General features: G+C 42.9%; 1 protein-coding gene and 1 long non-coding RNA gene across 23 annotated transcripts; one reads left to right on the plus strand and one right to left on the minus strand.

Moving 5' to 3' along the window:
- Positions 1-6: 6 nt before the first annotated feature.
- On the minus strand, positions 7-7,318 carry LOC135099560 (uncharacterized). 22 transcript variants are annotated; one of them, XR_010268128.1, is made up of 6 exons: positions 7,052-7,303; positions 3,477-4,068; positions 2,598-2,874; positions 1,908-2,004; positions 611-684; positions 7-482 (listed from the first exon to the last, which is right to left on the minus strand). XR_010268128.1 is itself a non-coding variant. In XM_064001952.1 (5 exons), the coding sequence occupies exons 4-5, from the start codon at positions 755-757 to the stop codon at positions 186-188; spliced, it is 444 nt and encodes a 147-aa protein (XP_063858022.1). In that variant the 5' UTR covers positions 758-2,874; positions 3,477-4,068; positions 7,052-7,129; positions 7,257-7,318; the 3' UTR covers positions 7-185. The 22 variants fall into 22 exon arrangements, 6 of the variants coding, with proteins under 6 accessions (XP_063858022.1, XP_063858024.1, XP_063858021.1 ...); XR_010268127.1 differs by having other exon boundaries at positions 611-687; XR_010268122.1 differs by having other exon boundaries at positions 1,237-2,874; positions 7,052-7,306.
- A 136-nt stretch (positions 7,319-7,454) lies between these two features.
- On the plus strand, positions 7,455-15,672 carry LOC135099562 (uncharacterized). The gene is made up of 6 exons (XR_010268137.1): positions 7,455-8,223; positions 8,424-8,593; positions 8,748-9,010; positions 10,211-10,467; positions 14,032-14,216; positions 15,097-15,672. It is a non-coding gene; the product is annotated as an uncharacterized LOC135099562 (long non-coding RNA).
- Positions 15,673-15,684: the final 12 nt, after the last annotated feature.

The following is a 15,684-nucleotide window of genomic DNA, read 5'->3' on the forward strand; positions in this document are numbered from 1 at the left end:
ATATTAACTCCCAAAATGCTCATTCCTTGTACTCTCATTTTCAAAACACCTCTTCCTTATATATTGTCACTCAAACACTCCTTTCTTGTACACTTATTCCTAAATCACTCCTGTCTTCCTGTATTCTCATTCTCCAAACACTCGTGCCTCTGCACACCCAGTTCCTCAAAACATTTCTTCATTGTTTACTCATCCCGCAAACACAGCAACTTTCTTGTATACTCAGCTCTCAAAAGATGCATTTTTAAACATCCATAACTCCTTTTATTTTCATTCCCCAAACACTCCCGGCTGTGCACACTCCAGCACGTTAACACAATAACCAAGCAATACACACGACTACTGGCACCATCCAGATCTGGCCCCAGCACCCCTGCCTCCTTGCGTGCCAGCTCCAGCAATGCACGGCCACAGCGGCAGTACGCGTCACCACACTCGGGCGCCTGCTCCCCACACAGCTCCACCAGGGACTCTGTTGCCTCCTGGAGTGGTAAGGAGTGTCAGTTAAACCTGGTGTTTACTTTCACTATGATATGAAACAATTAACAACACAGAAAACAACACAACTAGGTAACATGCAACACATACCACACCTAAGCAACAGACACACCTCGAAGGCAGCGACAGCAGATTTGAAGTCCCCCACCAGGAGGTGTCGCTTGCCCCTAGAGAAACGGTCGAACGCTGCTGCACTTGCCGCACGTCCAAGGGGAGCAAGCAAACAGGCCATCATCAAACAAGTCTCGACTTTAACCATTCGTAATTTACACCATCATATATTGTGGAGTAACTTCATGTTTAGTATATCTTAACATGGAACATTATTAAGAATGTGTACATGCTTGTACTATTTGATAAATTATGTGGTCAGCTACACTTTCCACTCACACTCTCATCCATCACCAAAATTAAACTAACCCCCTATTACTTTCCTCCCACCCTCAGAATTATTAAACTAACCTCCAGTCACATTCTTCTGACACCCTCATCCCTCACTAAAAATTAATACCAACTGGCAAAATTACCAAACTAACCTCTAAATATCATCCTCCCACCATCTAGTCTCTCACTAAAATTAATCTCACCAAGCACGATTATCAAGCTAATATCCAATCACTTTCCTCTGACCCTCAAAATCCTTTCCAGCTGGTAGAATTATTAACCTATACTCCAGTCACTTCCACCCTCTCATCCCTCATTAAAATTAATCCCAGCCTTCAAAATTATTGAACTAACCTCCAGTCAAAGAAATATCACTGGTTTTGTGGGGGATATTGTCACTGCACTAAGGGATGCACACAATTTCTCGTAAGTTTTCACATTTTGCGTTCAACTGTACCGGTCTAAGTGGAGGAGTGAAAAAGTGACACCTAATGAATAGTTGCCACAAAACTTATTCTCATTACTTTTTGTTCCTTGTCATTTTTCTTTCAGGCTTTTTTCATCATCACAGCAGCTTGAAATTTTGAAAATACATGCTATTTGAGGAGGTAGCTGTACATGTGAAAAAAAGAAGGAAACAAACATCCATACTTGTGACTGATATGAAAAATAAACTATACATATAAATGTATATTTCACTTTTCTTTCTAGCAATTAAAAAATGTACATACGACAGTATTTCTTTCTTTTCCTCAATAAATACGACAACAGTATTTTTCCTTCCCTTCAGTACACCCAGCCTTTCCCTTAGTACATATCACAGTACTTTTCCTTTTTGCTCAGTGCATATGAGAATAATTTTCCTTTTCCTCCATGCATATGACACTACTTGCCCTTTTCCTTTTCTTTCCCTAAATAGAGAAGACAAGACAGAAATTTTCTTTCCCTCAATACACAACACTATTTTTCTCCCACTCTCTCTCTTGTACAGAGTCAGTTTCAATGTACTGGAAGGTTATGCCTACGGGAAACTGAAGGACAACTCAAGCAACGAGTGGACGGGCACGGTAGGAGCTCTGCAGTCAGGGGAAGCTGACCTCACTGTCTCTGAATTGTCCATCACTGAGGAGAGGTTGAAAGTTGTTACCTACACCCAGCCTATCTATATCATCAGGTGAGAGATACAGGTGATGATCAAATAATATTTTAAAGATGTTGAACAAAGTGCTCCCTTAACAGATTAATTGGATCAGCAAAATGTTCAGAATATGAAATGTCAAATAATTAGATTGATCTATCTATATGCCAGGCTGGCAGTCCTATACAGGGTGGCCCAGACACTACACTATACACTCACATACAACATTGACACTGTTAATCCAAATTCTAATCTATTTATCTATATACCAGGCCAACAATCCTCCCCAAGACACCGCAGACAAATCACCACACATTCACACTCTTAACTTCATTATTATTAACGATTTAGCTGTCTATACATCAGGCTGGCAATCACACACAAAATGGCCCAAACAAGGCACCACACACACATTCACACTCTTAATATCATCTGTCAGCCCCTAGTGGAAAGGGACAATCTTGTGGCCCACCATACTACACCTCAGGAGGTCAGACACAGCATTCAGTTAACAAAAAATCACATTAACACCCACTCCCCACAGAACATAGTAACACAAAATCAGATTAACACTCACCCCAATGTCACATTCACAAGACAAGTTCTCATCCCACAGCCGTAAACTGTTTGCGGCCACCCACGAGGACCTTGCCAAGAAGATGTTTGCCTACACAACCCCAACGGACACAGCTCTGTACCGGCGCATCCCGGCTAACACGACAGGCCTCGCCAGCATCCTCTTCTTCATCGAGCGACTCCAGAGGTGCTACATACCCACGGGGGAGAAGCCTGTTAGCATGGGAGTTGCTGCTGGCTGGTACATGTTGTCAGCTCTCCTACAACAAGGTGAGGACCTGTTGAGGTGTAAGACTGGTCAGTTCAAGTGTTGGAGCATTTAGTGTTTGGTAAGATGGCTGGTACATGTTGCCAGCCCTCCTACAGCAGGGTGAGGACCTGTTGGGGTATGAGACTAAGTTGAATGCAAGGGTAGTGGTGTTTAATGTTTGATAAGATGGGAATACAGAAAGACAGTTATTAAAGGATAGATTTAAAACTGGGAAACTTTACATGATACCTGGTGTATTTTCATAATTGAGCTGATATTAACTTGAATTAGTTCTGGCATGAGCAATATAAGCAAGTGGTGTTAATATGACTGATATGGATATCAAGTAATGTATTTAATTTTATCAGTAGTTCTCTTCATATGATGATATCAACAGTTTTCTTAGTAAGATATGAGATATAAATCTTTTAGAAATGATGAGAAAAACTCTTAAATTGCATTTTCATCTCTGAAACATTTTAAAATGGTCTTTTCTACATTTTTAAATTTAAAAAGATGTGTTACTTTCAAAGATTTTAAATTGCCTTTGCATCATCCTCCATGTCTTAAAATTGCCTTTTCATGGCATCTTTCCCTCCTCCTCTTCCTCCTGCAGGCTCCAACACCTACCCAATCAGCACTGCAGCACGGGTAATCTACTGGGTTGGCTACAGTGTGTCCCTCATTGTGTACACATCATACTCTGCCACACTGGTCTCACATCTTGCTGTGGAGCAGCCTGCACCTCTGCCATTCAGCAACCTGCGGGACCTGTCTAGGCAGTCAGGCTGGGATGCTGGATGCAACAACAATGACCTCTTCCAAGTGACAGCCTCGGTGGGTCCTTGGCTTCTTGCTGTGTGAACTGATATACCATCCAGTGGTTGAGAGTTGAGGAGAGAGAGAGAGAGAGAGAGAGAGAGAGAGAGAGAGAGAGAGAGAGAGAGAGAGAGAGAGAGAGAGAGAGAGAGAGAGAGAGAGAGAGAGAGAGAGAGAGAGAGAGAGAGAGAGAGAGAGAGAGAGAGAGAGAGAGAGAGAGAGAGAGAGAGAGAGAGAGAGAGAGAGAGAGAGAGAGAGAGAGAGAGAGAGAGAGAGAGAGAGAGAGAGAGAGAGAGAGAATTTTGTTCAGTGCCAGATTTAGGAGTCCACAAAAAGACCAGCTGCCCAGGAGCCTCCACAATCTGGGGTCTCCACAATCTGAGGAGTCTCCCACATAAATATTCTGTAAGTGAAAGAAACTTAAATTAATCAAACACTAGTTTTCTATGAACTAAATATTTTTTTTATTACTATCAAAATAACCACTTGTTTCATTTACACTAAATAAATATGTTCCTTTCACTATAATATATTATATGTATTAAAAACTGCATGGAATACAGATACAAAAATATTAATATAAATATTTCAGGTAGATGGCCTCCACACTCAGGCTGCTCACAGGCCTCCACAGACACAAATCCAGCCCTTGATTTGTAAATTAATTATTTTATTTAATTATTTATTTTTCCTTTGTAAGAGGAGCACTGCCTTAGGGAGGGAGAGAGAGAAAGAGAATAATAAAAAAAAAAAAAAAAAAAAACCGATGCCATTTCTTTAAGAAATGGCATCTGTAATAATAATCTGTTATATGCCATAATAAATTATGGCATATAACATAAAATGTTATATGCCATTTGATAACAGTTTTCTATAGATCTAAGTGTAACTCAGTAAGTTTGTAACACACAATCTCCCTTTCCTAAATCCAAATTGCTTTATTATCACTGGGAGAGGCTGGGATGGACTGGGAGAGGCTGGAATGCACTGAGAGAGGCTGGGATGGACTGGGAGAAGCTAGGATGCACTGGGAGAGGCTGGGATGGACTGGGAGAGGCTGGAATGCACTGAGAGAGGCTGGGATGGACTGGGAGAGGCTGAAATGCACTGGGAGAGGCTGGGATGGACTGGGAGAGGCTGGGATGGACTGGGAGAGTCTAGGATGCACTGGGAGAGGCTGGGATGGACTGGGAGAGGCTGGGATGGACTGGGAGAGGCTGGAATGCACTGAGAGAGGCTGGGATGGACTGGGAGAGGCTGGGATGGACTGGGAGAGGCTGGAATGCACTGAGAGAGGCTGGGATGGACTGGGAGAGGCTAGGATACACTGGGAGAGGCTGGGATGAAAAGGCTGGGGCTGGGGCTGAGGCTGGGGGAAAAGGTCAAGAATGTTGGGTGTATCTCCAAGACAGTCAGGAATACGAGTAGGGTGTTGCACCAATTGCTCTAGGTCATGGAGGATAGCAAAGTTGTAGGCTAGTTCACCAGGATGGTCAGTGAAGGGAGAGGAAAGCCAAAGCTGGTGGTGAACATTGAAGTCTCCAAGAATGGAGATCTCTGCAAAAGGGAAGAGGGTCAGAATGTGCTCCACTTTGGAAGTTAAGTAGTTAAAGAATTTCTTATAATCAGAGGAGTTAGGTGAGAGGTATACAGCACAGATAAATTTAGTATGAGAGTGACTCTGTAGTCGTAGCCAGATGGTGGAAAACTCAGAAGATTCAAGAGCGTGGGCACGAGAGCAGGTTAAATCATTGCGCACATAAACGCAGCATCCAGCTTTGGACTGAAAATGAGGATAGAGAAAGTAAGAGGGAACAGAAAAGGAGCTACTGTCAGTTGCCTCAGACACCTGAGTTTCAGTGAGGAAAAGAAGATGAGGTTTAGAAGAGGAGAGGTGGTGTTCTACAGATTGAAAATTAGATCTTTGACTGCGAATGTTGCAGAAGTTAATGAAGAAAAAGTTGAGGGGGTGTCAAGACACTTAGGGTCTTTGACAGAAAGGCAGTCTGACCTGGGGACATTTATGGTCCCCTCCCCAGATGGGGACTACGAGGCTGGTGTAGGAGTCGCCACGATGATTTTAAAATTTTTGAGTGAAGGGTGTGTGTGTTATTAGGTGCTTGTAGTTTTGTGTGGAGGAAGAGAGTTGTCTTTAGAGGGCAGGCTATGACTGCCCCCTTGTGTTGTGAGACACAAAGGGAAACGTTCAGCGAGGTCACAGCTGGGTTTAATGATAAGTTCACAGCACCCCCTGAACAGTGCTTTAGACCTCACTGGTAGTAATTATCATTTAGGCAGATGTCTACTGCCTCCTCATATATATATATATATATATATATATATATATATATATATATATATATATATATATATATATATATATATATATATATACCCAGCCAACATTGGATAATGGGAGGCATGTGGGTGTTTTGTGGGCTACTTTATGGGTCCCATGTGGGCTACCCACATTACTGTAAAACACAGGTTGTTCTTGGAGATTTAAACTTTTTGCATTTATAAATATTCATTCACATGACAGTAAAGATTAATTTTACTAACATGCCAGTTTCTCTTAAACCAAGCAATTTACGTGTAATCTTATCTTACAAATGGCTTGAGGCATTCTCTAACCCTCTTGGAAAGTTGACAGATATAAGTAATACTGCTAATTTTCATTGAAATATTAAAAGAAAATTAAATAAATAAATAAATAAATAAAATAAATAAATAAATAAATAAATAAAAATCTTTTGGTTCAGTGATGTTCCTCATTTTTTGTCCAAGGTTCTAACCATACCTAAACTAACTTAACAACACCAAAACTAACCTAACCATACCTGCTGTAACCTAACCATACCTAAACTAACTTGACCACACCAAAACTAACCTAACCATACCTGCTGTAATCTAACCATACCTAAACTAACTTAACCACATCCAAACCTAACTACACCCAAACTAACCTAACTGTACTTGCTGTAACCTAACCATACCCAAAACTAACCTAACTACACCCAACCATATCAAACCTAACCTAACCATACCTAAACTCAAGGCAAGGTATGGCGTGTCTAGCCAGTGGTAGCCATAATTATTTCCTATTTTCATCAATAAGAAAAGGCATTGAATTCAATTTAAAAAAAACCTTTCAATTATTGTTAAAGGTTTGTAGAAAAGAATATATCAAGAGCTAGTGTTATTTCATAAGATAGGTAATGAAATACTGGCACATTAATAAAAGTGATATCAAGCCTCAATATACTGACATACGGTAATAACAGTGTAGTACCATCACAATCACCAGCACCACCACCTTACCATTTATATCACTAGACAACCACCTCTACACCGTACGTAATGTACTTTCCACATATAATGCATACCTTTGGGCAAATTGGTGTCAGCGGAGCATTGAATGAATGCCTCTTGGCACTTGCTGGGAGACTGGATGCCTTGGTAATCTGCAGGGATCACCACTTTTTAACACAGGCTAACTTCTTACTTTACACGTTATGGAAGGCATCAAGTATGGCTTCAAGCATTTTAAAGTATTCACAACATTGTCGAGTGCAATTTAAGATACCTTACTTCTGAACTGGTGTGAACCGCCAACGTACTGTTTACAGCACCCGCTGGGTTAAAACGTATGTTCACTTTTTAAATCTCTGGATTAAAGTATATTGCATTTTCAAGTTCAAAAATTAAAAATATTATTGCATAAAAATAATGCACTTTTCTTTCTCTTTCCACAAGTTACCTCCAACAGATTATTAAAGGTAGGTGGAAAATTTATTTAGAGCATGATGAACCCAGCCGTTAGCAGGAAGGCGGCACAACAACGTCAGCGGCGCACCTACAGAGTGAGAAGAGATATTTTCGCTGAGTACGACGATGCTGAGTTACTGAAAAGATTCAGATTGGACCGTGCTGGTATTGTTGCAGTGACTGATATAGTGAGAGACAAGCTGCAAAGTAAAACTGAAAGAAATAGAGCCTTGACCCCTGAGATGGTGGCCATCACATTACGATATTTAGCCACAGGAAAAATGCAACAGTGCAGTTGTGATGATTTTGGAACAACGCAGCCCACTATCAGCCGTGCAATATCACAGACAATTGATGCACTGGCTGACCCAGAAGTAATCTGCCAGTTCGTGGCTTTCCCTCACACCCAGCGTGAAGTGCAGCAAAAACAGGCAGAGTTCATGCAAGTAACTCAGTTTCCCGGTGTTGTGGGAGTGATTGATGGCACTCATATAAGAATTGTGTCTCCTCATGTCGATGAACATGTATATGTGAACAGGAAACGCTATCACAGCATAAATGTGCAAGTAGTATTTGATGCTCACTATAAGATTCTTGACATTGTGGCAAGGTGGCCTGGCTCAGTCAACGATGCAAGAATACTAGATAAGTCAGCACTCAAACTGATGTTTGAGGAACAACATGTACCTGCAGGATGCTACCTTCCCGGGGACAGTGGCTATCCCTGTAAGCAGTGGCTCCTCACTCCTTACCTTCGCCCTCAAACTGTTGCACAAGCTAATTATAACAGGTGGGTTTATTTGTAAATAGTGTTCTGTTAGGTTTAGATATGCTTTGAACGAATCTAGTAGCTTTCTCCCCAGGGCCGCCCTCCCGCGTGTGCCCGCAGCCCCTACAAGAACCGGTCCCTGCCCCCCTTTGGGCACGCTCTCCTCCCAAGGCTAAGTCCCCGGGGCGTGGCCGCCCAAACTAACCCCCTCCTCCCAACAGTTCCAGTACCTTACGATGCAGCCGAGGGGACTGACGCCACCACCACCACTGCCACCACCGCCACAACAAGGGTTATTCAAGTGGGGAACATGCTTCAGGTGTTGCCCCAAGATGCCTCAGCCCCGCAGCCCCACTTCCCCATGATAGTGCAGGCAGGGAATGTCATACAGGTGAGAGAGAGAGAGAGAGAGAGAGAGAGAGAGAGAGAGAGAGAGAGAGAGAGAGAGAGAGAAAGTTTTTTACATACAGAAAGGAGAGACAGAGATAGAAAATCAATCTTACTACTACTACTACTACTACTTCTGAGCACCTCCTTCCTCTCAGGTTGTTCCAGCTGACAACACGCAGGTATTAGGGGCAGAAGTCGTTGGAGTTGGTCGGGTCATGCAAGTGGTCGGAGTCCCAGGCTTTCCCCCGACCCCAGCCCCAGACCCCTGCCCCAGCCACCCCTCTCCCTGTGACCCCTGCCCAGTCATCCCTCACCCCCTCCTGCCCCCTGCGGTGCTGCCAGCGGGGGTGATGGGAGGTGGAGGTGGGCCACACACACCTGGGTTAGCTGTGGCTTGGCTTATCTCCCTCCTCAGCAGGTGAGAGAGAGAGAGAGTGTATATACATCTGTTGTTATTGTATTTATTTGTCTATATTTTCCTTACAGAGTGATTGATTGATTAAATGATATATATTGGTGTTAATATATACAGACAGACTGGTATATAGACATTCTGATATGTGATGGCCAGTCCATGGAGCACAAGGTCTTTGTGGACTAATGAATATTTTACACTAAGGTTTAAGACCAGTGTTTTATTCAGCTATCATGAAAAAAAAAAGAAAAAGACAGTACATAATTATTTAGTAAGTAATTCATAACTTTAACCCAATCAAATTATAGATACATGCAAAAAAGAATTATATCAATAACAAAAGTAAATAATAATAATAATAATAATAATAATAACTATTACAAATTACAAACAATTACATATGTTTATAATAGTAGAGCTGATTACAATTTGAAAACTAATAAATACAATGAATAATTACTTGTTAAGTGTTGTTTTATCAGTAATTTAAAGGAATGTAATGGTTTGTTTTTAACTGTGTCCGAGAGCCGGGTCCAGTGCTTGGTTCCTCGTGAGACAACACTCTGTTGGGCACGGGAGGTTCAGCAGAAGGGTGTCCTCAAGTTACCTGTCTGTCTTAACTGAATATCATGAGCCCGTGTCTCTTGTGTTTGTATTAAGAGCTTTGTATACAAACGCCAAGGTCTGGAATACAGTAATGTCTCCAGTTTCTAGGAGTTTAAGATCCACTGCTATGTTCGGACTTGTTACTGTTTGTCTTATTCCAAATTAGCTTTTTTGGGGCAAGAAATAATTTATGAGTGTAGGTTGCACTAGGAGAAAGAGAGAGAGAGAGAGAGAGAGAGAGAGAGAGAGAGAGAGAGAGAGAGAGAGAGAGAGAGAGAGAGAGAGAGAGAGAGAGAGAGAGAGAGAATGTTTGATATTATTATTATTATTATTATTATTATTATTATTATTATTATTATTATTATTATTATTATTATTATTATTATTATTACTGCTACATATTTCTCTCTCTCTCTCTCTCTCTCTCTCTCTCTCTCTCTCTCTCTCTCTCTCTCTCTCTCTCTCTCTCTCTCTCTCTCTCTCTCTCTCTCTCTCTCTCTCTCTCTCTCTCTCTCTCTCTCTTACAATAATAGTTTTACCCTTCTCTCTCATCCTCTCTCCCACTTCCACTCACTCACTCTCTCCCTCCTTTTGCAGCAAATCCCGAGGATCAACGAGGACATGGTGGACCCAGAGATTGCAGCAGCAGCAAGAGAGAGAGAGAGAAGCAAGAGAGGAGGGAGAGGAAGGAGAGGAGGAGGAGAGAGAGGGAGGCCAGGAGGGAGGCACGTCAGAGAGAGAGGGAGAGGAAGAGGTTGATTCTGTTACAACAACAACTGCAACAACAACAACAGTTAGTCAGTGAGGAGGGGGAGGGGCCGTCCTCTGATGCTGAGGATGAGGTATTGTTCAGGGTAAGTAGTAGTAGTAATGCATCATTTTTAAACTTTCCGAGATAATCTTATTTCAACAGGTAGAGATGAAAAAGTCCTCTAACTGACAAAAAAAAAACATTATCTATTTATTTTGTTATGTAGGCCAGCCAGCCGTGGGGGGACAAAACTTCAATAAAAGAGACTCTCTGAGGTGTGGCTCCCCAAAATAGAATTGCAAATGGTAGCCAGAATTTACATGAATACTGGAGGGTGCTGTCAGGCCAAACCAGCTCCCCATCTGTGCCTATGCAGTGTCTGGCCAGCCACTAGTGTGTTTTGGGGGCTCAGACCAGCAGATTCCCACTGTTTATTCACTGTTTGTGTTGATGCAGTGTCTGGCCAGCCACTTGTGTGTTTTGGGGGCTCAGACCAGCAGATTCCCAGTGTTTATTCACTGTTTGTGTTGATGCAGTGTCTGGCCAGCCACTTGTGTGTTTTGGGGGCTCAGACCAGCAGATTCCCAGTGTTTATTCACTGTTTGTGTTGATTTAGTGTTTGGCCAGCCACTTGTGTGTTTTGGGGGCTCAGACCAGCAGATTCCCACTGTTTATTCACTGTTTGTGTTGATCTAGTGTTTGGCCAGCCACTTGTGTGTATGTAGGGGACTCAGACCAGCAGATTCCCACTGTTTATCCACTGTTTGTGTTGATGCAGTGTTTGGCCAGCCACTTGTGTGTTTTGGGGGCTCAGACCAGCAGATTCCTACTATTTATCCACTGTTTGTGTTGATCTAGTGTTTGGCCAGCCACTTGTGTCTATGTAGGGGATTCAGACCAGCAGATTCCCACTGTTTATCCACTGTTTGTGTTGATCTAGTGTTTGGCCAGCCAGTTGTGTGTTTTGGGGGCTCAGACCAGCAGATTCCCACTGTTTATTCACTGTTTGTGTTGATCTAGTGTTTGGCCAGCCACTTGTGTGTTTTGGGGGCTCAGACCAGCAGATTCTCACTGTTTATTCACTGTTTGTGTTGATCTAGTGTTTGGCCAGCCACTTGTGTGTATGTAGGGGACTCAGACCAGCAGATTCCCACTGTTTATCCATTGTTTGTGTTGATGCAGTGTTTAGCCAGCCACTTGTCTGTATGTAGGGGACTCAGACCAGCAGATTCCCACTGTTTATCCACTGTTTGTGTTGATGCAGTGTTTGGCCAGCCACTTGTGTGTATGTAGGGGACTCAGACCAGCAGATTCCCACTGTTTATTCACTGTTTGTGTTGATGCAGTATTTGGCCAGCCACTTGTGTGTATGTAGCGGACTCAGACCAGCAGATTCCCACTGTTTATCCACTGTTTGTGTTGATGCAGTGTTTGGCCAGCCACTTGTGTGTTTTGGGGGCTCAGACCAGCAGATTCCTACTATTTATCCACTGTTTGTGTTGATCTAGTGTTTGGCCAGCCACTTGTGTTTATGTAGGGGACTCAGACCAGCAGATTCCCACTGTTTATCCACTGTTTGTGTTGATCTAGTGTTTGGCCAGCCATTTGTGTGTTTTGGGGGCTCAGACCAGCAGATTCCCACTGTTTATTCACTGTTTGTGTTGATCTAGTGTTTGGCCAGCCACTAGTGTGTTTTGGGGGCTCAGACCAGCAGATTCTCACTGTTTATTCACTGTTTGTGTTGATCTAGTGTTTGGCCAGCCACTTGTGTGTATGTAGGGGACTCAGACCAGCAGATTCCCACTGTTTATTCACTGTTTGTGTTGATGCAGTATTTGGCCAGCCACTTGTGTGTATGTAGCGGACTCAGACCAGCAGATTCCCACTGTTTATCCACTGTTTGTGTTGATGCAGTGTTTGGCCAGCTACTTGTGTGTTTTGGGGGCTCAGACCAGCAGATTCCTACTATTTATCCACTGTTTGTGTTGATCTAGTGTTTGGCCAGCCACTTGTGTTTATGTAGGGGACTCAGACCAGCAGATTCCCACTGTTTATCCACTGTTTGTGTTGATCTAGTGTTTGGCCAGCCACTTGTGTGTATGTAGGGGACTCAGACCAGCAGATTCCCACTGTTTATTCACTGTTTGTGTTGATCTAGTGTTTGGCCAGCCACTAGTGTGTTTTGGGGGCTCAGACCAGCAGATTCTCACTGTTTATTCACTGTTTGTGTTGATCTAGTGTTTGGCCAGCCACTTGTGTGTATGTAGGGGACTCAGACCAGCAGATTCCCACTGTTTATTCACTGTTTGTGTTGATGCAGTATTTGGCCAGCCACTTGTGTGTATGTAGCGGACTCAGACCAGCAGATTCCCACTGTTTATCCACTGTTTGTGTTGATGCAGTGTTTGGCCAGCCACTTGTGTGTTTTGGGGGCTCAGACCAGCAGATTCCTACTATTTATCCACTGTTTGTGTTGATCTAGTGTTTGGCCAGCCACTTGTGTTTATGTAGGGGACTCAGACCAGCAGATTCCCACTGTTTATCCACTGTTTGTGTTGATCTAGTGTTTGGCCAGCCACTTGTGTGTATGTAGGGGACTCAGACCAGCAGATTCCCACTGTTTATTCACTGTTTGTGTTGATCTAGTGTTTGGCCAGCCACTTGTGTGTATGTAGGGGACTCAGACCAGCAGATTCCCACTGTTTATCCATTGTTTGTGTTGATGCAGTGTTTGGCCAGCCACTTGTGTGTATGTAGGGGACTCAGACCAGCAGATTCCCACTGTTTATCCACTGTTTGTGTTGATGCAGTGTTTGGCCAGCCACTTGTGTGTATGTAGGGGACTCAGACCAGCAGATTCCCACTGTTTATTCACTGTTTGTGTTGATGCAGTGTTTGGCCAGCCACTTGTGTGTATGTAGGGGACTCAGACCAGCAGATTCCCACTGTTTATCCACTGTTTGTGTTGATGCAGTGTTTGGCCAACCACTTGTGTGTTTTGGGGGCTCAGACCAGCAGATTCCTACTATTTATCCACTGTTTGTGTTGATCTAGTGTTTGGCCAGCCACTTGTGTTTATGTAGGGGACTCAGACCAGCAGATTCCCACTGTTTATCCACTGTTTGTGTTGATCTAGTGTTTGGCCAGCCACTTGTGTGTTTTGGGGGCTCAGACCAGCAGATTCCCACTGTTTATTCACTGTTTGTGTTGATCTAGTGTTTGGCCAGCCACTAGTGTGTTTTGGGGGCTCAGACCAGCAGATTCTCACTGTTTATTCACTGTTTGTGTTGATGCAGTGTTTGGCCAGCCACTTGTGTGTATGTAGGGGACTCAGACCAGCAGATTCCCACTGTTTATCCATTGTTTGTGTTGATGCAGTGTTTGGCCAGCCACTTGTGTGTATGTAGGGGACTGAGACAAGTTTATTTAATGTTCAGTGACCCGTTTGCAGGCACAGGGGTGTTGACGAGCTGGGTGTGCAGGAGACAGACAATTACAAAGGTTTACAGTTCAAATGGTACATGTATCTTCAAAATACAGATAATAAGTAGATAAATATTGAAATTAATATAGAGTACCATTCTTTATTTAACACTTAACCAAACTTAACCAACATACACACACACGCTAACTCAGACAGTTCCCTAACTACCTTACCATCCCGCAGGAGGCCATGTCGGAGGTGCCGGTGGTGGGGTCGCCAGTTCCGGAGTACGAGGTGGAGGAGGAAAAGGAAGAGGAGGACGAGGAGGAGGCACGGATAAGGAAGAAGAAAAGATTATTAGCTGTAGCCCTCCCTCCAGCTGATAAGGGGATAAGCCATAGTAAGCCACAGCTTACTATGTTCAACAGGTGCGTGTGTGTGTGTGTGTGTGTGTGTGTGTGTGTGTGTGTGTGTGTGTGTGTGTGTGTGTGTGTGTGTGTGTGTGTGTGTGTGTGTGTGTTTTGTGTGGTCATTTCACTATCTATCTATCTGTTTAGTTTGTCTCCATCTGTCTGTCTTTCTGTCATTGGTCTGTCTGTCTGTCTGTGTATTGCAATGATTTTTCAGTTATGTATTTTATTTTTTATTCTTGTGTACTTGTGTCTGTCTGTATGTATGTATGTATCAGTCAGTGAGTCAGTCAGTCAGTCACTCAGTTAGTCAGTTAGTCAGTCATTCAGTCAGTCAGTTAGTCAGTCATTCAGTCAGTTAGTGAGTTAGTCAGTTAGTCAGTCTGTCAGTCACTCACGCAGTGTTAATCCTCCTCCTCCTCCTCCTCCTCCTCCTCCTCCTCCTCCTCCTCCTCCTCCTCCTCCTCCTCCTCGTCCACTCCTCCTCCTCCTCCTCCTCCTCCTCCTCCTCCTCCTCCTCCTCCTCCTCCTCCTCCTCCTCCTCCTGTTCCCCACCACCCCTGCCGAGAGGTGAGTGTATGTACGTGTGTGTGTGTGTGTGTGTAGTAATAATAGTAATGCTATGTACATATATAAATACTGTTAATATTATTGATAAAAAATATTGATGATGATGATGATGATGATTCAGTGGTGATTATGAAAATGTGCATTACAATATAGGGTAGATATTATTGTTATTACCTGTGTGTGTGTGTGTGTGTGTGTGTGTGTGTGTGTGTGTGTGTGTGTTTGTGTGTGTGTGTGTGTGTGTGTATGTATGTGTGTGTGTGAGGAATAATTGAATAATTGAATAATTGATGCTCTCTCCTTTGCTATTCATTATATACATGGACAGATGCCTGAAGGAAGTGTGTGTAAGGGAGGATAAAGAGATCATGCTGGCCTATGCAGACGATGTCGCTGTCGTGACAGGAAGCCAACAAGATCTTCAAGAGGCCATGACAAGATGGAATGATGTTTTAAATAGGGAAGGAATGAGAATGAACAAACAAAAAACTTATTTACTAGTGGACAAGCAACAAGTGATGGTGTGGCTCTGAGCCACTGTAGTAGGGATGTTATGGTTTAAGTGTAGGAAGTTGCAAATGCTCACCTAACAATTGCACCTTAGTAGAAAAACACAAACAGGAAGTTTATGCAAGTTTTTATCCTTATATAAAATGTTGTATTGCATCAAACCTCCATACATTACTGTCTCTATCCAGTATGAGACCGGTGTTCAGGAAGCACAAGCATGTGCTGAATAACAAGAAGCCGGCATTGGTGAAGGTGACAACATTTCATCTATTTATACATACTTTTTATTATTAAAGCTTATCTTATAATTATTTCTGAAGAGATTGACTAATTTTTGTAGTATTTATGACTTAGAACTATGATAAAGCTATGAATTGATATAATTCCTGATTTGTTTTATCTTTTC

This window comes from Scylla paramamosain, unplaced genomic scaffold, assembly GCF_035594125.1.
Source record: "Scylla paramamosain isolate STU-SP2022 unplaced genomic scaffold, ASM3559412v1 Contig147, whole genome shotgun sequence".
Classification (NCBI taxonomy): Eukaryota; Metazoa; Arthropoda; class Malacostraca; order Decapoda; family Portunidae; genus Scylla; species Scylla paramamosain.